The 23,739-nt window shown below is 37.1% G+C and overlaps 1 protein-coding gene across 3 annotated transcripts in view; it reads right to left on the reverse strand.

Moving 5' to 3' along the window:
• The window catches only part of CUNH8orf34 (chromosome unknown C8orf34 homolog), a 172,094-nt gene that overhangs the window by 20,853 nt on the left and 127,502 nt on the right, over positions 1-23,739 (reverse strand). For all 3 annotated transcript variants that reach the window (XM_042786202.1, XM_042786200.1, XM_042786201.1), the window contains 3 exons: positions 18,597-18,682; positions 12,910-12,983; positions 2,465-2,585 (listed from right to left, as the gene is read on the reverse strand). In XM_042786202.1, the coding sequence (XP_042642136.1) occupies positions 2,465-2,585; positions 12,910-12,983; positions 18,597-18,682 (281 nt within the window). The remainder of the gene's footprint in view (positions 1-2,464; positions 2,586-12,909; positions 12,984-18,596; positions 18,683-23,739) is intronic.

Raw genomic sequence — 23,739 nt, forward strand, 5'->3', positions numbered from 1 at the left:
TGGTTCATAATGTGCTTACAAACTGTTTATATATTTAACAGCTCTTCTTGTGATAAAACATATTCCAGAAGTATCCAATGACCCCAAAATCAGTGTAACAAAACAAATGGGCAAGATATCAGAATGAGCTACCAAAAAAAAAAAAAAATACTCTCTGCTTGTATATGATATAAAGCAGCTACAGTAACATAAGAGACTGGATCTTAGACAGAAGTATTACTGAGCCATAAGTAGAGAAGGAAAAGAAAACTAACTGCTTCAATGTCTTTTTTTTTGTAAAAATGCTGCTTTGGAATATCAAAGTACTGAGTTTTATCCAGCACACAGTCTATAAGAGAAAGCCAGGCTCCTTAAGAAGGTACATCTGAGACAGGACACCGCATTTCATCATTACATGGGTAAGCCAAGTCATAATTCAGGCAACTAAATCACTGCCTAGTATTGGGTAGCATTAATAGGTTCCAGTGAACTTGGTAAGAGAACTAAAACATGTAGACTTGCTGATATCAGAGACACCTGAACACTTTTGCAAATGTATGAGATAAATAAGGCTACACATAAACACAGCATTATTATCTGTGCTCTCCTGAGCTAATTCTCCATGGAAATTATGTTATGCTTGTCTGTGAGTGAATAATTGTCTCAGGCAGCACTGATGTTTAAATAGGACATGAATTCTTAGGAATACAAGAGTCCAATGTCTAATAACTGGGCTGTTTTCTTGTGAATTTCTCAGGCAGACAAAAATTACTGAATGGTAGAACAACTGAACACCATATTACAGTGTTACTGAAATAGTGGGCCCAAAACCAAGTGACAACAGCAGCATTGATGTGAGAGAGAAGACCCTGTAGGCAGCAGACTGAATCTCAGGGACTAAGTGAATGTAGCCAGTTAGTTTACGGTCAATTAAGTATTTAAAATTCCATATTCTATTGAATATGGTACTTATTACTGTCAGCTTCGTCAAGGCACATCTAAAGGAACTGCATGCTTCAGAGCATACTGCATACAAAAACAGCTTGCACAGCCATGGAAGTGTGACTAGTTAGGACATAAATCCAAGGAGGCAGATCTTCACCAGACCCCTCCTGAGTGACAACTGCAGCAACACAGGGGGAGGCAAGCGCCACCTCAGTGGCAGAGGCCCATGGGGTACTCAGATCCCTGCTGTGTCACAGAAACCTGACGACCTCAGCTCAGCCCGTTGGTCTCCTGCTTCCCACTAGATTTCCCAGAAGTTTCAGCTTGGAGAGAGGGCTCACGGATTTTCAGTCTAGTTTGGCAGTGGATACATCTCTTTTGGCTACAGTGACTTGAACATGTTAAGAAAAATTGAACGACAGTATCTCTGTTGTCAGCAGCAGAAACTGTCTAAAATTTCTTCACTTTTAGGTATCATAATTTTTAGTTCTTGTTCCATTCCAAGCAAAAACTTCTTCTAAAGTGCTTCCCTCGCTGTGCTCATAGCTTTGCCTTCTGCCTTGACTTCAGCAGCAGCAGTCCCTACACAAAAGTACAACAGCTGTACCCCTTTCTGAAGAGGATACAGATCCTAAGCCTTTCACAACAATGTTTTTCATATGATAAATGTCCAAAATCTTTTAGAAAAATCACACTGAAAGGGGTAAGTTCTCTGCCTCGCTCTCTGAATTACTTGAAAGAAGGGTCAGATAAATTTTGTTTCTCCCTCCATGTAACATACACAGACTTTATGTTCATTCTGCATTGCTTTTCATAGAGTTGGTCTATGAAGCATAGCTTTCACTGTATGACAAATAGCATTCATAATATAGGACTACCATGCTATAGGTCTATGTCATACCTTAAAACTAAAGCTGAAGATAAGAAAATAATGATTACAAAGAACAACAAATTGCAAACTATATCCTAGGATACCCACCATTAATTTTTATAGAGCTCTGAAACATATTTTCACTGAAAAAAATGTGGGTTTTTGTTTGACCTTTTAGAAATGGTTCCACCATCAAAGATATTGCAGATATTCCAATACACACAAGTTAACAGACTTCACTTAGCCAGAAATGTCATGAACAAGGTGGGATTTTCCTGCAAAGCAATGTTTTCAAGCTAAAGGCCCACTGCAGGCTTTTCTAAAGACTACTTAACTGTAGGTGAAGCATCAGTACCTCCTTATTGCATAAGTCTTGATGAAATGTGAAAACAAACAAAAAAATGGTGTGTTATTAAGCTGTCAGACTGCAGTATATTTAACAGAGTTTAATTACTGTATTTACTGTAATTACAGCAAAAGTTCATTACAATTACAAACACAACAATAATTGTGCTGTTTCTCTTCAATGAAGAAAAACTGAAGTTTAAAGTTTTTATCTGTTTTCATCAGCACGTGAGATAGATCACTTTTTTCTTTGTCTAAAATACTGGCAGAGCTAGCTGGGTGAGTACTGGTAGGCATTTTATGATTCCTTGCTACCATACGTACCAGCTAGGTGTTTCTCCATGGTCTGAAGTTCTTTTGCTGCTAAGGAATCCTTTAAGAGTTTCTGCCTTGGGGAACCTCCAGGTCTGACACCCATGGCATCCAGGGTCCAAACCGTCTGAGGCTTACACAGATAAAAACAAAAGGGAATATTTTTCAATGTACTTTCATATTTACATATGAAACAATACATAAGTGGTATCCTCATTTAGAACAGTGAATCTGGTGCTTTTAATGTAGAATATATTTTATGCAAAATATTACAAAACACAATTTCTTACCTTAATTAACATAAAGAGTAGGCATTATTTAAAATCAACAGTTTAAAGTAATTCAAATATATACCTTCACGCAAGCTCTTGTTCCACACTGAGACATCATAACAGGACACATTCTTCAATGATTTACATTCTGTGCAGTTCCAGCTACTTAGTGGTATTTGCACTTACTTTAAATTACCCTAACATTCGGCACTGTATCTCTAAACAGCAGCATTTCTGGGAATATCACAGAATTTCCTAATCAAAATTGCCAATGCTGTTTTATCACTGCAAGAAGTATTACTTTCAGGGTAATATAGCAGTTTGGAAGGGATGCCGGCAAACAGACCACCTCCCCAGTCACCTCACTATTGAACACTGTGGTATCCAAAATTATGCACATTTTCAGGAACTCACTTAATACACTTACAAGAAATGGTTTTAAAATATACTGTGATGTAAACCTGATAAGGTTATTTTAATGCTTATTTGCAATACACAAAAAATATATGACTGAGTGTGCAAGACCTGGTCATAAAAACAACAAACAAAAACATTAATTAAAGCATTCTTAACAGCCTAACTGAAATAAATTTTATATTATTACCTCACCAAAACATTTCATCTGTAGCATCGTGGGTTTTGTTGATTTTCCAGGTTTCTTAAAGAAACAAGGCTTATGCAGTGGTCTCACGGCCATTCACCTCTTACTAATTTTTTACTCTTTTGGTAAATGTCAAACAAATTTAGAGAGGGGTCACAGTTTCAAAGACATTAAGCTGATGTAATTTCAGGGAGAAGACTGACTGAGCAGAGGAGGGAGGCCCAAACTGGTGACGCTGCTCATGGAAGGCATACAGGTCTCTGCTGCTCCGTGGTCTGCCGGGCTGGAACCGTATCACCGGCACACACGTGGGATGCTGCAGGTATCTGCAGCACATGATGGTATTTTTCTGGCAGGACTCTCATGTCACAGGGAAAGGTGTACCACAGTTTAGAGGATGAACATGGAAGTAGAGGTTTGATATCATCTCTGTTCACAAAAGATTTCCTTTAACCACAACGACTGAATAAAACACTGCAGCTGTCTTCCCTTTTAGAAAAGTAAGCATAATTCTACAGAAGCAAAATGTTACATGGGATATATTTTACATAATTTTTAATCTGTTCCAATTCAACAATGCCTTGTATGCAACTGATCATTGTGAACCACGTATAGTTCAAAAATGTTAACAACGATTCTTATTTATAAAGCAACAGTGATAGTGTAATGCTGCACATGCATGCATAAAAACCTAGTCATATTTACTAGCATATGAAATGGTTTGGAGCTGGAGATAATTCTGTTGTTATTAACTCACAACATTTTTAGAACACTAACGACATATTTTGATTTGCCAATTGTTTTTTACACTAGTTCTGCTCTGGTTAAAGTTACCCGTATTTAATCCCAGGTAAACACACAGGAACAGCTGAATAAAACAGTAAATTACTCAGAAGTGGAACTGATCGTGCAAAACACATTTATTTCAGACCTATCACTAGACTTGATTCACCTGTTCCAAGAGACTTTGAGCATTTGTCACTTCAGTCCTCACTGTAAATTCTCCATCCAAAACATAATCTGTCTTCTTGAGATCATTACAGAATATTAATCTGTATTAAATTACTCACATCTCTAAATGTTTAATTCTAATAGGTGTTAGTTACCCAATATATATCTCTAGATGGAAAAATATATTATTCTGTGAACAATTCCTGTGAAATAAACGAAACTATATAAGAGTTGGGGTGGGGGGGGTGGGGGGGGGGGGCGGCGCGCACACGGAGTGGAATAGAGCCTGTAACAGAACTCTAATATTTTATTTTTTGATCTGTTTTTAGATATACTCTTGTCTCCAAAGTTTTATGGTGTAAAAAGGCCATTTTTATACACATTTTATAGTGTACATTTTCATAAGTGAGAAAAAACAGCAGGACTTCCTTAATGACTATGGGGGGGGGAAAAACCACAAGGTTATAAGGACGAATCCTTTTTGAATATATTATTTCATTCACAGATACAACTCTGAAAAAATACAGAATAAAAATTAATCAGTGGTCTATGGTAATACTTGAAGACCAAACTGCGCTTCTGATATTCTTAACTCTGATTATTCAAGTTTATCATAAGCAAATTATCACAGGTTTTCAATAACTCCCTAACCTCATAAAAACACGGACTTCCAAATGGTAGCCTGGTGAGAGGGTTTCACTCTCCATGTCCTATTTTCTGGAAATTAAATGGAGTTACATTTCTCTTCTGCAAACCTCTACTGTTTCTTCTTACATTCTGCCTTTTCTACTGTACTTCTTTCCTTTATGCACAGCAATCATGTAAGACACATACAACTAAGGTGACTGAGTAAAGGCAGCTCTCTACTGCCTGTAGTAGAATCTAAGATAAATGGAGAAAAATTATTCCGTAATGGTAGTCATCGTGATAGTGCTTTAGACATTTATAAAAACACGAGCAATGTTTAAATTAAATCGCTTGCAATTAGACTCCAAATCACAAAGACCAAACACCAGCAATACCTTTTTATGTTTCAACACAGGTTTTAAAATCTCATATAAATTCATGTAAGATATAACAAAATGCCTGTGTGTAAGCACTTACAGGCTCACAAAGGCAAGTACACATATGCATTTAATAAATATTTGTGTCTGCCTTCAACCAGTTAACACACGGCTACAAAGACATACAGAGTTTGTGTTCAGTTCTGGGTGTACACATTCTAAGAATAAATATTAATCTTGTCTATGACACAAACACATTTACATATATTCAGTCTCTACCATTGCATACTGCTATATGTTCAAACTCCCTATTAGATACACAGTTCCAACACCCTGTGAAAATAATGAGGTAACCCTGGATGAATTTTTTCCCCAAATTTTGTAACTCTTCCCGTGCATTTTTCTGCTCTATGTAATATCATAATCTTATGGCATTTTGTCAGGCAATAGTTTCACAAAAGACCAGAACAGTATTGCAATACTAGTTATGGAAGATTAAATATTTAATATTAGCAATTTAATTTCATGATAAATTATGTGCTTATAATAATGCCTTCCAATTAAGCACTCACTTGATAGAAAGTAATAATGATCTGGGAAAAAAAAAGGTACAAGAGTTTATTAAGACATTAAAACTGTAGTATAACCATATTTTATTCCTTCCCTGAAGCTACATATTTCAGGGCTATAGCCACAAACATTTTCTGAGGCAGGCTCAGGTAATGTTTTTTTCTATATATCTAAATAATACTGAACATAAAAGAATATTTTTTAACATTTTGAGACTATGGGTTTATCTAAGAAAATAACGCATAAATGCAGACAGGGGTCCTCAGTGTCTCCAGCACACAAGTCATGCAACAGCTTTATTTCTAAAAGATAAACACAAGCTGAAAGTATCTTCCAAACTACAATTTGATCATTCATTAATCTTTATAAATATTAGCACAACATTTATAACTGGCCTATTTACATTAACAAGATTTAAATATGAGGAAGTTCTTGAAAGACTTTTTTATCTTTCTAACTTGTAGAAACAGCTCTGAGCCCTGTTCATCAGCTTCAAGCTTTGAAGGTGAGGCAATGTCTCTCTGCACCAGAAATATGTTCATACAAAGCCTTCAGAATACTTTTGTCAACTTTTAAGGTCAACTACGTGTCCATTTCTGAAGAGCCTTTCTTTACATATCATCAAGATTTCTTAACATACAATACATTCATTAATGCTTTTTTTTTTTTTTTACTTAGATCACTTAGTCAAACTACTGCTAAAATAAAAAATTACAAACAATAAAGCCAAAGATAATCTCTCTCATCACTGGTTCATGGAACTTCTGGAAAACACCATAACTTACCTGGAATGCTACAGTGGTGCAGAAATACAATTAAGGAAGTCAAGAATAAGAAAGTTGTTCCAAGATGCGCTTCAATCTGCAGCACAATGTTAGTTTGAGAACATACATCTGTATAGCTTTTACCCCTAAAAAAACCCAGTGCAGATGTGAATGTCTTGATTTTACTATCAAGCTGACTTAACATGGTCTGTATAATACCCGCTGACACCTGGGGAGTTCTACAGAGATACAACATTTCAGAATAGCTAAGGCAAAGGAGAAGGACTCCAAATTAGCTACAACACCATCTGGAAATCAAGTGCTTCTTAGAAAATCATTGAATGGTTTGGGCTGGAAGGGACCTTAAAAGATCATCTAGTTCCAACCCCCCTGCCATGGGCAGGGACACCTTCCACTAGACCAGGTTGCTCCAAGCCCCTTCCAACCTGGCCTTGAACACTTCCAGGGAAGGAGCAGCCACAGCTTCTCTGGGCAACCTGTGCCAGTGCCTCACCACCCTCACAGTGGAGAATTTCTTCCTTGTATATAATCTAAATCTACCCCCTTTCAATTTAAAACCATTACCCCTCATCCTGATAAAGAGTCTCTCCCCATCTTTCCTGTAGGTCCCCTCTAAGTACCCGAAGGCCACTATAAGGTCTCCCCAGAGCCTCCTCTTCTCCAGGCTGAACAATCCCAACTGTCTCAGTTTGTCCTCATAAAGGAGGTGCTTCAGCCCCCCTCATCATCTTTGTGGCTTCCTCTGGACCTGCTCGAGCAGGTCCATGTCCTTCTTATGTTGGGGGTCTCAGAGCTGGACACAGTACTCCCGGTGGGGTCTCATGAGAGCAGAGTGGAGGGGGAGAATCACCTCCCTCAACCTCCTGGCCACACTTCTCTTAATGCAGTCCAGGGTATGGTTGGCCTCCTAGGCTGCGAGTGCACATTGCTGGCTCACAGTCAGTTTTCCATCCACTAATCCTCCCAAGTCCTTCTCCACAGGGCAGCTCTTAATCCACTCATCACTCAGCCTGTATTTGTGCATGGGATTGCCCTGACCCACGTACAGGACCTTGCCCTTGTGGAACTTCATGAGGTTTGTACAGGCCCACTTCTCAAGTCTTTGCTCTTTCTTGTTGACCATAGAAAGCGTTAATAAGGATTGCAGCATTACAATTCTATGTCATTCTGGCCTGCTTTGGAGTAAAACACCCACATGCTCACACACATGTCCATGCACACACACAATCTCTCTTCAGGTGTGGGAACAGTCCTCACCTCAGAAGAGAAAGTGCTTCTTCATTTTTAAAGACTATCTGTATTGTATGATCACAGTGAAATAAGGAATGGAGGTGAAACCCAATTAATTAGTTCCTGGCAAGCTGTAAATATATGCAATGCAATTTGATTGAACTTTTTCTTCTACATAGTTTTGCTACTCAAGTACAAATTTTATTGGTAATTTCAGAAAATAATACTGTAAGAAAGATAACCATGCTTAGCTTTCTATGTATAACCTACCATGTTTTTGCTGAATAGCTTAAATATCTTAGACAGTCACATTTGACAGAGATCCCTCCAAATACAAAAAACATCCCCTTTATTGAACAGTTTGTTTGCAAGTGTCCCTTCCGTTCTGACCAAGCAGCTGGCAAGAACAGTTGTTATTCACACAGCAGAACTTTTTGTGCAATAATTTGTTTGAAGATTCCTCACACAACATGCGTTTTCTGTAAGAGTTCACCAAATGTTTAATCTTTCAGTTTCCGTAGTCTGTTCAAGGACATAAGGTGAGCTAGTCAGCATGGCTTTTTTGGTACTGTAAAAATAATAAACCTTCTCAGAGCTCTGCTGCAATATTGGCAGCCACTTCTAATCTCCACCTTCCACATCAGGGCCTGTTCTACTTGAAATGTCATGTAATTGAAATTACAAGCTTTTTGCTTCCCATGGCAGTTGGCCAGCACATTTCACACTAAACCTTACTCTAAAAAAATGGTAGTTTGAGTTCACTTACACATATTTTTTCTGTTTACAGGCAAGAGGGAATATGTGGGCACCTGGGAATCACATTTGTTTCAGTTTCTGAAATGTAACCAGAATATTTTTTTTCTAAGCCTCAGTCCTGTTTTATTTACTGCTATTTAGACTAATATTTTTGAATTTTCATGCCCAAGAAACCAAATTTTAGACAGGTAAAAACAAGGCACTCATTGATTATTTTTTTTTTACATATTTTTTAAAAAGTTCAGAAAATTCTTTCCATTTACAATTACATTTTAGAGGATTAAATATTTTCAAATAAGAGTATTTTCACTCCGCTACATGTCTGCCCAAGGTCTCCTTGGAATCACTAACCACATGCTGCATGCAACACCTGCCGGGTAGGCTGATGAACCAAACTTGTGAGGGGTGGAGAGCTTTCTGGAAGCAGTCCTTAACCTTGGAGATCCAGTCAGGGAGATGGAGCAGCCCTCCCCACGCCCAGGGGAGCTCAAATTTCTCAGTATGCAACAAGATATCAGCAAAAAGAATACCAGCAGGTAAGAAGAAAAAAAAAAATTAAGCACTACAGGTGCTCTCCAAAGTAAAAGAGACTTATAAAATAAATAATTACTTTGCAGCTATATGTACAAAATGCTATGCCGGTTTTATGGAATTTGTTTTACATAGAGGGGGGTCTCAACCGAAGCGGTTCAATGTATGTAATTCAAACTACTTGCTTAACTTGTTCCAAAGCAGTAGGGAAAACAGGAGAAAATTTATTTAAAACAGAACACCTTTATAAAACAACCCATTGGAGTAATAAAGTAATAAAGAGCAAAAACTCAAGGCAAACTCATGCAGAAATGCCTTTTGCCATTGGACAACATTTTTTTCCACTTTCCTGTTACACTTGGGTTGGTTTGCCTTACATGGATAATTTGAAAAGAAAAATATACCTTTTTATATGTACATGCAAAGCAAGATGAGTGAATGCAAAGATTCACATTAAAAAACCCCCAATAAGCATGAGTCCTGTAAGATCCAGGTGGTAAAAGAAGCAACTCAGAGGGAAGGCAAAGGCTACTTAATGCAAATTGCCCAGTGCATGCCCCCTCTTTCTTTCTGTTAGTCACTGTAAATTTAGCAACTTCCCCTGATACATTACTTTTCCATTTCTGTCAGAATTCCAGCCCACCAGGGTTTTCTTAGAACCTGGCTAGCCAAATATTTACAAAACTCATTTACAGAAACATAAAGTAAAATAGGACTCTCAAGTTCACCACACTGCAAAAATCTTAGGTAAGAGCTTTGCATCTTGCCTAGAACTTTTTGTTTCATTAAATATTTGTCAGAAAATGAGCTCTGCAGTAAACTAGGATCTCTAAAGACATTTTGAATATTTGCTTCCACTTTGAATCCTTGCAAAACACTTGGGAAGAGTGCTGATTCCTGTAAATACTTCAAACTGGTCTTTACTAGTTTTACATTTTTATTCATTCAGTATGCCTTTTTTGGGATTGTGCAGCACTGAAAATTTAAATTCTCATTTTTTAAAATATCATCTCCGTTTGTGAAAAATAAAGTGTAGCAAATGTTTATATTAAAAAAGCTTCAAAGGAAAAAGGCCTAATTACAAAAGCTTCTATACTCTTCAGCAATAGAACAGTAAATAGACACAATATTACAAGAAAATTATAATGTAAACATAGTATAAATTACATGAACCACATTATAGACATAGAAGTTGCTAATTTCTTCTAAGTACTAGTATCCAGATTGCTTTACTCTCCACACAGCTCTTTTCTAAAGATCCTTATGCATAATTCTTGCTGCTTCATCCCACAATTTTTCTCAAAACACTTCTCCGAAGGCCGAAGCACTTTTAAAGAAAATTTGTCAAATATACAAGAGTAGAGAGAAATTTATGATAATGATCCATTTAACTAGCAACAGACTCAAATTACCCTATTGTAATGCAGTACCAGTATTAAACATGGCACACCTTGAACCAGATCAGGAATTTTCACATGTAATATGCACATTTGAGTGCATGCCATGAACCAATTTGTTCAATTTATGAGAAATGTCTGATAGACATCATATTTATTCTATTTTTCCCTCACCTTGTATCTCATATAGTATCTCTCATAATATCTGAAAATCATTTCAAGTCACAAAAATGTATTTTGGTATCAATTCTGAAGTAATTTTACAGGCATATTTCTTACTGTTTTGAAGGATTTGTGAGAATCCTTTGTAAGAATGCATTTATCTTCACAGCCTTCCTATCAGGAACTTCAGTTTTACCTCTGTATTTTATGTCAAGATTGTAAAGGAAGAAGTCTCACTGGAAGATATTAGGGGACATTGGAACAGATATCTATTCTTTCAGAGCCCTAAAAGGCAACAACAACAGTCACACCATGCTTTTCTTTTTGGGGAGATACAGTTGCAGACAAACATACAGTGTTGTATAGCTGAATCTTATTCTGAATAACATGCCATTTTAAAGAGATAAAAGTACACAGTGAGCTAGCTACACACTAGATCTTTAAGATACAAAACACAAAAAACTCCAAAAGCAGATGAACTAACAGTTACTGGTTTATGGCTCCTTAGTAACTTAGGCAAAAGAATTTTCCAGTAGCTCAGGAAAGTGAAGCTTGCTGCCCTCGCCCTAGAGAGAGGTTGAGTGAGCAGAGCAATAGCTGCAACCGCTCTTCTGCCTTCCCTTTGCAGCACTGGCAATAACAGCAATAGCCAGTGTGGCTTTCTGGGATTCAGCCCAGGCAACTTGGCTGCCCCTGGCAGGCTACTGCTCCAGGCAAACTAACCTATGTCTAGGACCAGCAGAGCATTAAATGATACATGTACCTATTGTTTGTTCATTTGGAAGCATGCACACACACACACAGAGCATATACCTAAAAGTACTCAGTTGAAAGCTGTGCGTTTCTGTAGCAAGATTTTGCTAATAAACATAATGATCTTTTGTTTTCCGTCTATCTTTATTTCTCTGTATAATTCAATTCATTTGCTGCTCTTTCCCTATGCTACATGTCTGCAGAACTGATAAATCAAAGCTGGTAGCTGCGGGTTCAAATCAATAAGAAAAATGTGGGTTCAGAATCTGTTGCAAAATTTATTATACCTCTCTGTTCACTGGAGTGAAGCAGAAAGGAGGCTTGAGAAAAAAGCTCAAAGCAATGGCAGCTAAAGTTCTGCTCCTTACTCCTTTTGCCTAGCATCTGCAAATGCTCTGTGAGGTTCTAATGCTCCAAGTTCTGAAAGAGCTTTAGGAATTGAACTGAAACTCCATATCTGCCAACTGCTTTGATAATTCTGGTTGGAAATATTGTATGGTTAGTATTATTTAGCTTTATTAGTAGTACTTAGTCGGCTGCCTGAAAGACTGCAGGATCAGCCTGCATTGTCATTTCTCTTTTTTCTTTAATACTGCCTCTTTTCCTTAGCTAACAAATACTGAGTCCTTTTTTACATTTACTTTATCAACACCAAAGTGTGCTATAAACCAGTATTTCTATGGTTGAAGAAGAACCAATGTGTTCTCCTATAGATATCTAAAATTTTGCAAAACCAAACAACTATTGTCAAATTATTTGCCTTAGGAAAAAAGCAATCCCTTCTTTAAAGATATTCAAATTTCTGATGCAATACAATTAGTGCCAGAATTCTAATTATGTATTTTTTCAAGAATGATTTTATTGCTTGTTATATTTTCTGCAAACTTCAAAACTGCAAAGATTATCTTAAATTCCAAAATAAAGGAACTGATGAAAAGATTACCAAACATAATATTTCACTTTTAAAAAATGATGTATTTGTCATACATTTTAAATAGACATGACTTGTTTATTAGTTTTCAAGCAAAAGTTACCAAAAAGCTAAATTTCAGTTCAGATATAATGACATATTTCATAATGAAATTTAGAGTTTGAATAATTTTATAAAATTGAATATTATCTGGTGAAATGGATATTTGCCTAACATTGAAGAACATACAGACATGGTAAAAAATGACTGCACTTTCAATGGGAGCTATATATGATAACTCTAACAACATATGGGTTTGTATGTTATTATAATAATTTATTTCAAAATATCACCCTTTATAGAATGGAAAAATTAAAACAGCCAGAGAACTGAAAGATCAGAAGGTCTAGGTAAATTAGCTTTTCTTCTGTCTAGGATGGCATTGTCAAGCGCAACTTTTATCTTTATGCAAAATCTAATTTTTAGCAAAATATGTTTTTAAATTACAGGATTATCCATAAGGGAAGATACTTACAGATCCTGCCACTTGAGAGGCACTCTGAAATTCATCAATATCTTCTGTAAGTGTTTCAACCCCTGGTACCTGAGCTGTTCCAAAGAGGTAGAAGAGAAGTAAATCACGCTAATTAAATAAACATTAGTCACTTTGAAAATAAAATGCCTATAAATTAACTGCTGGGAAGGTAAATGTGGCTACTGTAAATGCACTGCTTTTCAGTTACACTTCAATGGATTTTAATTTATGTCTGATTTTACGTCTGATTCTAATTTATAAGCGTAATGCAATGTGGAACAGTGTCTCTGACATGATTAGAGTGATAAGCAAGCTTCCTTCATCTGCCAAGGTGTCTCGCAGGTTATTTATCATTTTTACTATTAAAACTAAATACTGTTTGTCCTTTACACAAGTGAGTAGTGAATCTTCAGGTTTAATAAAATCAATAAAATTAAATTTAATTAATTCTGTTAATCTAATTAGAATATAGTTGAAATCCTGAAGTAAGCAGTTCTGGTCACTTTAGGCAATGTTTAAAATCCATGGAAGCTATAATTTTTGCCCATACTGCCACATTTGTAAAACAACATGACTTGGTGAGAAGTCTAGAATGCCTCTTTGACACATTACGTAATGACTTAAAACTGAATTTATGTGCCTTTGTCAGAGAAAGCAATCTCCAAGTAACATGCTATGCAGTGTCACTCTTTGCCTGACAGCCTGCTCAGCACTTAGATGCTCTTCATAAGCAGCCTAAGAAAACAAGATGTCCTGATCTTCCCTAGGTTCTCCTGTTAGTCAGGCATTTAGCAGGGAAGTCCTTATGTTTCCAGAGTGCCCTGATTTGTTGAACATCTCATACTATACTTACCACAAAGACGGAACTATACTGAAGTATAGCAACTGTGATTACCCCATTCTTTGCAAAGACAAATGAAAGTGGAAGAAGAAGAAGAGGTGATGATGATGTAAAGTTGTCGTGGTTTGAGCCTGGTTGGCAGCCAACCACCCCGCAGCCGCTCACCCACCCTCCTCCCCCACCTGGGAACAGGGGAGGGAATTGGAGGGGTAAAGGGAGACTTGCAGGTTGAGACAGAAACAGTTTAACAATGGTAATAAAATGAAAACAATGACAGCAATAGAAAATATAAATGGGCAATGCACAATGCAATTGCTCACCGCCCGCTAACCAATACCCAGCCCGTTCCCAGCTAGCGATCCTGAAATACCAAGATCCCACAATTGCAATCCTGGGACCGCGAGAGAGAGAGAGAGAGAGAGAGAGAGCCCCTTCACGACCACCCCTCCTCTATACAGTGAGCATGACGTTCCATGATATGGAATATTTAATTGGCCAGTTTGGGTCTGGTGCTATCAGCATTCTTCTCATGCCAAACCCAATGCTGAATCTAAAACACAGCACTATTCTAGTTAGCAAAAAGGAATGTTAATTCTATTCCAGCCCAAACCAGGACAAAAGTTGTGATCAGAGAACTGTACTGGATTTGGGAGATGATGCCACATTTTTGTCACTGCCATATCTAGTTCTCTACCCTAATTTCCACGATTGAACCCTTTTTAATACTTTTACCCTGGTCATGCAGTTCCACCTGGAATAGCATTATATACGTTTCATATTCCTATTTCTATTGAACATCCCCAGTTTCAAACCTTTCCTCTACATCCAAATGCCTGTTTTGAACTTTCTACTATACTGCCACTTTGAAGGGGGGAAAAAAAAAAAAAAAAAAATAGAAGCTACACATCCTAGCCTTTTTAAGTTTCTTAAAGTAGAAACTTTCTAGCTTCTACTGGATCAAAACAGGAGCTGGCTAACTGCAAATAATAAAAACCAGCGACTCTTGTTTGGTAGGGAATGAACTACTGATGTGAAATTTGCTTAGTAAAATTTATTTGGCAAACTAAATATTATGTATCACAGCATAATCTGTAGATCTAATAACACAATAGAACAGGAAATGCCACATGTACACACTATGGCATAGTACCATATAAGCTATCATTTTCAGTCCAATTATATTATTCCAGGTAGAGCCACAAAAGAAACAAGTCTCTGCCCGCACCTCAGAAATATGTGGAGTTGTATATTACATTGCAACGTAACTCACTTTACAAACATCTTTTCTCAGGCAAATTGAGGAGTGGTTTAGAGGTTTTTAAGTGCTATGCTTTACATTGATCCAATATTAAGTTTACTTCCTAATAATTTATTGTACTTTAAGGTTCCTTCTAAAAGAATGTACTGACTGCAAAGATCTTATTTTCGATACTGCCTTCTTTTCCTGCTTTATATCATGGTTTTCACTCAAAGGGTAAGGTACTTTTCAGCAAAGGAGACTGAAACAAGTGAAACAAGGTCCTATGGTACTTATAGGAAACTGGGATTAAATGAACAATTATTCTCCAGTGATACTATTTTTAAAATCCAAATTAAAAAAGCCCAACACAGTAGTGGATGACCTCTACAATGCCCCCAACCTAAAAAAAAAGACTGGTTGACAGGTGCAGATTTTTTACTGGAACAATCCTGTTGTAGTGTCTGTCTTTTGAAGCCCCAGCCATTCTCCCCATATGCCTGTACAGAACAAGAGCAAGGCTTAACGGAAGACTGATCCAAGAGACAAACCTGACAGGCTCGGATTCTACAGGGGGTTTGCTGTACAGTCACTGAAGCTCCTGCTTCTAACCAAAATGAAGAACCTAGCTATCAAATTCTTCCCTTAGTTCCTTCCTGTGAAGTGGTCCAATGGGAAAGAGAAACAGTTTCAAGAGGTATAGTTTAGGCTAATAAAAAGAAACTGCAGCATTAAAATGTCTTGTGTTCTCCCATCTTCAGACCAGATTCCCATCTCATTTTTACTACTTAGATCAAATACAACTCTGTCCAATTCAGCAGGAATATACTAGAGGGAAATCAGTGTAATGGTTCATTAGAACCAGATCCAGATGGAGTCAGTATAGTACCTGATGCTGCAGATGATCTTTCTATATAAGCTATCACATTGACTTTATTAGGTAAAATTGCTTTAGTAAGGCTTATTTATAAAGGCTGTTAGATCAGATGTGCTGCCAATTACTTCTAAACCCAGTTCATCTGAAATCCATAAGAGATGCTTCAGATCTAACAACAATTTCCCACTAACCTAGAAAAAGATCATTATCTAAAGGAAGCTACCCTCGACTTCGCTGTGCACCAGCACCTTGATTGCATATTCCTGAACAAAAGGTTTACATCAGCATTTCCCAATACATAGTTTTCTCTTAGTAAGGTCACTGTTATTGATAAGTAAGAGCAGAAAATAAATTCAAATAAACCTGGTAAGTGAAGCCTGTTAGTCACTTTTTCATTAGAAAATACTTTCTTAAGAGGACGTAACTAAAAATTCAGTGCAACATGATGCCTTGGTTACCTAGGGTTTTCTAACATAACTTTAGGAGTCTCTTTTATCATCTTCTTCTCACACATAATATTTATTGGAAATAAATATCAGACGCACAGAAGACAAGTAATGTGCTGCCTTTGTAGGAAAGACTGATAGAATGGGCAGTTGCCTGAGCTCTGTGCCTGTTTCTAGTCCATGCCTATGTGTAAAATCCAGGTGTGCTTTTTTTCAAATCAAAATATATTACTAGCCAACATGTCAGGGAAAAAAAAAATATTTTTGAAAAGCAGAACATTTTTGAGCATGCCTCTTGACAGAAATTTGGCAGTATCTCACTGTTGACCTCAGTCCTTTTGCCCTAGGGGCTTTGCTATTTTCTAGCTATATGACTAACGGGTTCATGTATATTCACAGACATGAGATAGACGTGTTTAGAACAACATGAATGTCATTCTCCCACCTACATATCTAACTTTTACTCTCTAGATTTTTATTTGACATGTTTTTTTAGGGAAAGCATTCTCCACCTTATTTATATCTATATCAACTACAGAGTAGCTGGAAGTGTATAAAGTGCTCCAGTTAACAATGGCTATAGCACTCGTGCTCCATACACTGTGACCATGAAAGATCCAGGTTCATTATTATACAGCATCCAGCACCTTCTGACAGTGTCACCTTCTTTAATCCTGGTGCCTCTGCCACTTAGCAAAAGCTTACTATCTTTTGAAGTCTACAGTTTCAGAAGATGGTGTGGTATATTTCTACTTCAAGAACAAGGGTATACAGGAAGGAAAAAGGAAGGCAGAGATCTGTTCAAAACAAATTGTTTCAGGAACTATACAGCTTTTTCCTATATGTATTTCTTACTCTTCCATTTTCTTCTGCTGCAATAATCTGATGCATGCATATCCCTTTGCCCATCCCAAACAAGCCACCACCACCTTCCCTCCTGGGGATTACTCTTATAACAGAAGAATTTTGCCTTCCTTTCACAGGGCTTGAGTGCAGTCACCAGTCTGGGTCCCTCTTGCTGACAATCTTCACCAAGCTTGTAAGTACATCAAAATTTCTAATTCTGAGTCCCCTATTAATTTTTTTATAAAGTGATCAATGGCAGATGAAAGAAAAAACAAATGGCATGACCGCATGAAGCCATGCATTCTCACAAAACCAGTTTGAAAAAAATTATCTTTAAAGACACATTAGTTACTAATGCTGACATACATTAGTTTACAAATGAGGCAAGAGAAATGAGTGAAACCTCAGATTGCTGTCATACCTAACAGCACACCTACTAGCACTAAATATCAGACAGTTGGTGGGATAATTAAAACCAATAAAAGTTAGTTCTGATTTGTTTTGCATTAATTAATCAACATAGCCAACTTGTCTGTGGCTGCTGAAGACTAAACTGCAGATCAAATCCTCCAATTAATAGACACAGCTGGTTCTGCACAACAGTAAGGGAATGGACTGAAAGATTTATCTTTGCAGATTCTCTGTCCAAACCTCTATTTCTTTCTGTCTCCATTCCACAGACAGCTAAGATAAAGTTAACCTTCATCAACTTTATCTTTCATAGGAAAGCAGGGCATTCTCTGGCAAGATATCCCTCAGGAAGTGCCTTTTCCATTAGATTTCAGGTGTTATTCTGTTTCAAAACCTGAGCAGAAATTGAAATACGGTTGAGTGTCCTGACTGCAGATTGGTGCAATGGATGATCGTGTTTCTATAAGTAGAAAAAAATGCTCTTCAGAGCCATTGTATAAACTCCTTTTTAGTGTATTTTAATTCCAGTCAGTGGTGCTTGGAGAGATCAGAGAAGCATTTCTCGTACTTAGTTTAAAAACACGGGAGAAATTCTTCTATAACTCTTTTTATTTTTACTGTATATTATTTGAATCCTGTGGATGCATTTGTAGTATTAAATTAAATATTTCAACGACCACTTTTTGACATAGAGGCCAACTGGCAATGAACAGCCCATGTCTATGCTAATAAGCTATGTTACATCCAAAATAATGTGTTAACATACAAACTGTCTACTAAGAATGAATCCTGTCCCAAGGCAGCTCCTAAAATATGCCTAGAAATTATTCTGGAGTGCTACTTGGCCATGACAAAAAACATGTTAGGGGCTATTTTAACAGATTTTAAGTGCAAATGATTGAGTTCAAATGCTCAGGAACGTTCTCTAGAAGTGTTTATTCTTCTTTTACAGACGTAATCTCTACTTTTAAATCCAAGATGTTGATGTTTGGGGTTTTTTTATAAGCAGCAAATATTTATAGAACTTACCATCAGAGTCTGACACTGCTGGCTCAGATGTTTGAGATACCATGGAGACATCTTCTGGCCTTTCTGCCAAATTATCTCCTTGCAATCTAAATTGGGGGAAAATGGAAAGAAAACACTGGCAATCATATTCCACAGATAAGACATAGAAGAGTGTTATCTCTGACTACATACACTTCTCACAACATTGTCCTAATTAAAAGGGTAGATTTGCTGAAAAGCCAACATGCATGGTTCAATCATATCATCCCAGATTGCCTAGTAACCAAAACTAGCCTCTAAGAAATACTCAACTGAATCCTAGCTAATGTATTTTTGTAGGACTTGTTTTAACAAGAGTGGGGCTTTGGTGGTATCATATGTATATGAAACTGTAAGGTTCCTTCACTACATTAAAAAAAAGATTTTATTTGAAAAGGAATGTACTGGGTGTCCATGTCAAGGTGTTGGCAGTGAGGGGGCTGCAGGGGTGGCCTTGGTGAGGAGAGGCCAGGGCTGCCCTGTGCCAGGCACAGGTGGTTCTATCCAGCTCCAAAAAATGCACAGCAGGACACAGCTGAGCCCCTCACCTAAAACGGTGGCACCTTGGAGAAAACCTAGTTAAGGAAGAGCAAAAAATGCCACGTAGGCAGAAGAGCAGGTGCTCCACATTCCGGAGCAGCTGCTCCCCCGCAGCCCACGGTGAGGATGGTGCCAGAGCTGATATCCACTGCGGCCTGTGGAGGACCCACACCAGAGCAGGTGGGTATGTCCTGGAGGGAATGTGGCCTGTGGAGAACCCACAATGGAGCAGGTTTTTTTTCCTGAAGGACTGCAGCCCATGGGTAAAGCCCACGCAGGAGCAAATGAAAAGTGTGAGGAAGAAGGGGCAGAAAGGAGCCATTAGGGACTGGCCACAAGCCCCCAGACCCCATCCCCTCTGTGCCACTCAGAGGGTGGGCAGAGGAGTCCGGAGTGAAGGAGTGAGGTTGGGCCTGGGAAAGGTGTGGTTTTAACGTTTGTCTTATTGTTTCTCATTACCTAAATCCATTTTAATTGTCAGTAAATTAAAACAATTTTCCCCAAGTCAAGTCTGTTTTGCCCACAACAGTAAAGGGTAAGCAATTTCCCTGCCTTTATCTCCACCCACAAGCTTTTTCATCCTATTTTCTCCCTTCGTTCTGCTGAGGGTAGTGAATGAGCGAGTGGCTGGATGCGGGGCTGGCCCTTAGCCAAGATTAACCCACCAGAGGGAAATACATGCAAGAATATTTCCTCCTCCTTTGTAATGTTTTAAATGAAAAATACACTAATTATGGCAGGCTTCATCTTCAGGCTCTCCCCCTGCATCAGCTGACTGCAATGCCTTGGCAGCAATTCACAAAAATAGTCCTTGTATCTGTTTTAAATAAGCATCCCAAGAGTCCCACCATCCTCCTTCAGGCTCTTGTGAATCCTGAGTACAGATTCTGCTCTGAAGAAACGGTTTGCAGCTCTTAACACAATATAACTGCCATTTACATAAAGGTTATCTTACCTTGAATTTATTCAGACATGAAAAGAATAAGAAAAATGCAATTCAATTTTGCAAAGCCCAGGAACCATAAAAACGTATTGAAGTAAAACCTTGGGGAAAGAAATAACTTACCTCTTATAAAAAGTTCCTTTCACTCTGTATTCTCACTCTCTGCAGCTGCTTTACACTAAACTTTGAATTAACCTTTGAAACGAAGCAGAACCCCCATATCTGCCCTATCTGAATTTCACATTTTAGGACTCTCACAGTTATCTAATATATTTGGATCTTAAATCATCTATTTGTTGGTACCTTTTCAAAACCATTCCTCTCCGCCCCGCCCCCCCCCCCCCCCCCCCCAATTCCCCCAATTATTTTATCTCCTTTACTGCTCCAGGATAGTTTATTTATGATGGAAATCTCAATATAAATGTAAATTCATAATGATTCTTACCTGAGGAGTCAGTTCCACACAACACAAAACTCCATACAGCAACAAAAGTGTAAAACTTAGAAGCTGTAAACCTAATTTTGAAAATGACTTCTGTGATTCCTTTTTAACACTATGCCTGGTTTGTAATGCTCTAGTTACCAATTCTTTAAAAGCTTAGTTTGTCAAACAGGTTATTCTAAAGATGACAGTCAACAAGAAACAAACAACTTTGCACCATTATCATAAAGATATTCAAATAGGGAGAAAACAAATTGTAAATTAAATAACCACATGAAAAAGGAAGATCTTAAAAATCACATAATTTTTCTTTGCATTAAAATTGACATGTTGTCCTCCATTACATACACGTTTATTGCAAGCCGGTATTCAAGCTTATAAGGATATGCATGGAATGACAGAAGTGATGTCCTCTTCTCTGCAGCCATGTTGATAGTTTATTTGTGTTTCATTAAAAGGAAAATTACTCCAACCTTGTCTGCTTATATTACAGTCATAAAAAAAAATTATTTCTAGAAGTAGGAGCTGCTTCTTTTATGCCATCAGAATTTTCAAGATTTTAAAATACATTTCCCATTCTCAGCTTTCATAAATCCAAAGCAGACATGAACAACTGAAATTATTCTCATCTTATTCCAGAAATCACATACATCTAAGTGACCCATTGCCTCATGAAAAACATGCAAAAAATGTCTTTTCAATATATCTAATCAGAAAAGCCATTTCATATGATTTCCCCGTGTAGGAGGAAATGGCTTGGTGAACTGGGTGGGTGAATGATTGTACAAGATGTGTGACATATCTGAACCTCATTTTCATATCCAATTTCAACTTATTTATGTATTTCTTACATGTGGATTCATATTGCAATAGATTCTCATGTGACTCAAGCAACAAAAAAAAGTCACCAACAATATTGCTATCCAAAAGAATTCTGTTTCTTGGACTATTCTAATTTCTTCTTCAATACTTAATACTATACATAAGACACCTCCACAGTAAAATGAAAACACCTAAAAATTCTTAATCAATAGATTAGAAAGAAGCAATGTCTAGAATCAGCCTAGAGATGTATTTTCCAATCTGTCCTTGTTTATGCTACTTTCTTCTCCGGTTCCTTCTTGCTGAATGTTTTCCAATAAAAGTGTGTTACACCATGCTGCAATCATCATTAACATTGGAAGGCCTAAACTATGAGACCCACTCATCTGGTCCCTGGTATTACAAAAGCATTTTCGTCTCCAATTCTTCTTCTTGCAGAGTACTTGTACAGAGAAGTGTAAACTCCAAGGTAGACTTGATTCTTTATTGCCATATACCAGTCAGATATTCCTTTAGCAAGAAAAGGTAAAATGATGACCAAAATGTTGTGTTGGAACTTTTCATCCACGCTATGGAAAAGCCTATTATAAAAAGAGCAACTCATGTGAGAATCACATCCTCGTTTGCAAAGCAATCTAAAATGAGTTGCGCTTTTCCAATTTGGTGGCTAGCTTTGAAAATCTTGGCTGTTATCTTCAATATGTACTGTTAAAAAAAAACCACTAAAAAAACAAGTTACCTAGAAATTACTATCTTGCTAATACTTAATGGAATTTTTCAGTTACTAACCAAAACATTATTTCAGATATTAATTATTTTAATGGGACTCTAAACTTGATACCCGATAGTCAACATGTTTTTCTATATACATTCTGTTTATGGTGTGATCTCTCGCTTAGAGGCCGTTGTTTCAGTTACATTCCCCGAGCTGCAAACTGGAGCTTCAAGAGCTACAAAGGCAAACAGCCCCTAGGCAAATATTTTAATTTCCTTTGACCCAAAAATACATTCTGTAGGACTTGTTCCAAGAAAATTGCCACAGACTTCAGGACCAAAAAGATTCTGAATAAGTTCTACGGGATGGGTACAGCAGCATTATACCAGGTCTATCACTACAAACAAGCTTGTGGGTGTGTGAAACATAGTTGTATTGCCAGTATGATTTATAAAATATGATACTATAAGAGTATGCAAAAAGAGGACAAACTTATTTCATCTACATTCCTTGAATCAGTCACAGCATAATAAAATCCTATATTGCCTCATCAGAGGAAGGAAACAGCAAATACAAAAAATAGTCAGGATTGAAATGATAGATATTTTCTTTCATTCACTACTTTGAAAAGGTCTTTTCACACTCCTGAACAATCTATAAGCACACACAGGATTATCTAAGAAATGGCAGTGACCAAAATCAGCAAAAAGAAAACATTTTGATTCCTTTAGGATTCAGAATAGCAAAATATTTCCTATTGATTTGATATCTGAAAAAGTAATGTTTTCTACAAATGTTTAAGATTTATCACCTTATCAAAGTTTTTATGTTATTTCCATGTAAATTGTCTTTAGCTACTATGTTAATTATTCTATTAGTGATGCTGCAGTATTTGGAAGTAGGAGTAACCTACCTAAAAGAAAAAAAGAAGTTCAACCGTCTTAATTTTTCACTGGAAAAAATTAAAAAGTACTTGAGCATGCAGAAAGGGGATACAAAACAAATGTCGCATTTTTGATTCAGTAACAGATTTATCTAAATAGATTACTTTTTGGTTTAAAATTATGCCCATGTTAAGTGAATGGCTGAACTTGAGCATTTAGGATGTTTTCCCTTCTTAAAGCGTAGACTGTTGGAGAACAGGGCATGCCATCAGGATGAGGATATTACAATTTGTTATTTCAATAGAAGTCATGTACTTTACCAGGTGAAAAAATACTAAGATGAAACTATTATTTGAATCCCAGTTGCTGAACTGAAATGAAAATGAGGTTAACTCCATGATTTACACTGAATAACCTCACACCAGCAAGACCATGTGAAATAACCTACATAAAACCCCATTCTGGCTAATATGACAAAATCCTTTTGAACGTCCTCAATATTTCCTAGGCAATTATGAGTGCCCAACAACACCTCAGAGCACATTGTTCTGTGGTATCACAATTACCAACAGTCCTAATGAAACACTTGTAAATCCCTATGATTACAGAGGTGTAAAACAACTCACTGGCTCATTCATATTATCCTGCAAGCAGTGTACGAAGAAATACCCCAGAGAAGTATCAGATACTAGTTCCTACTCTAGTTCCATTTGTTGCAAAAAAAAAAAAAGTGAAATAAAGCAGACTAATGGCCATAAACATTTCAACTTATTTCCATT

This window comes from Tyto alba, unplaced genomic scaffold (genome assembly GCF_018691265.1).
Source record: "Tyto alba isolate M040663 unplaced genomic scaffold, T.alba_DEE_v4.0 Super-Scaffold_9, whole genome shotgun sequence".
Taxonomy (NCBI): domain Eukaryota; kingdom Metazoa; phylum Chordata; class Aves; order Strigiformes; family Tytonidae; genus Tyto; species Tyto alba.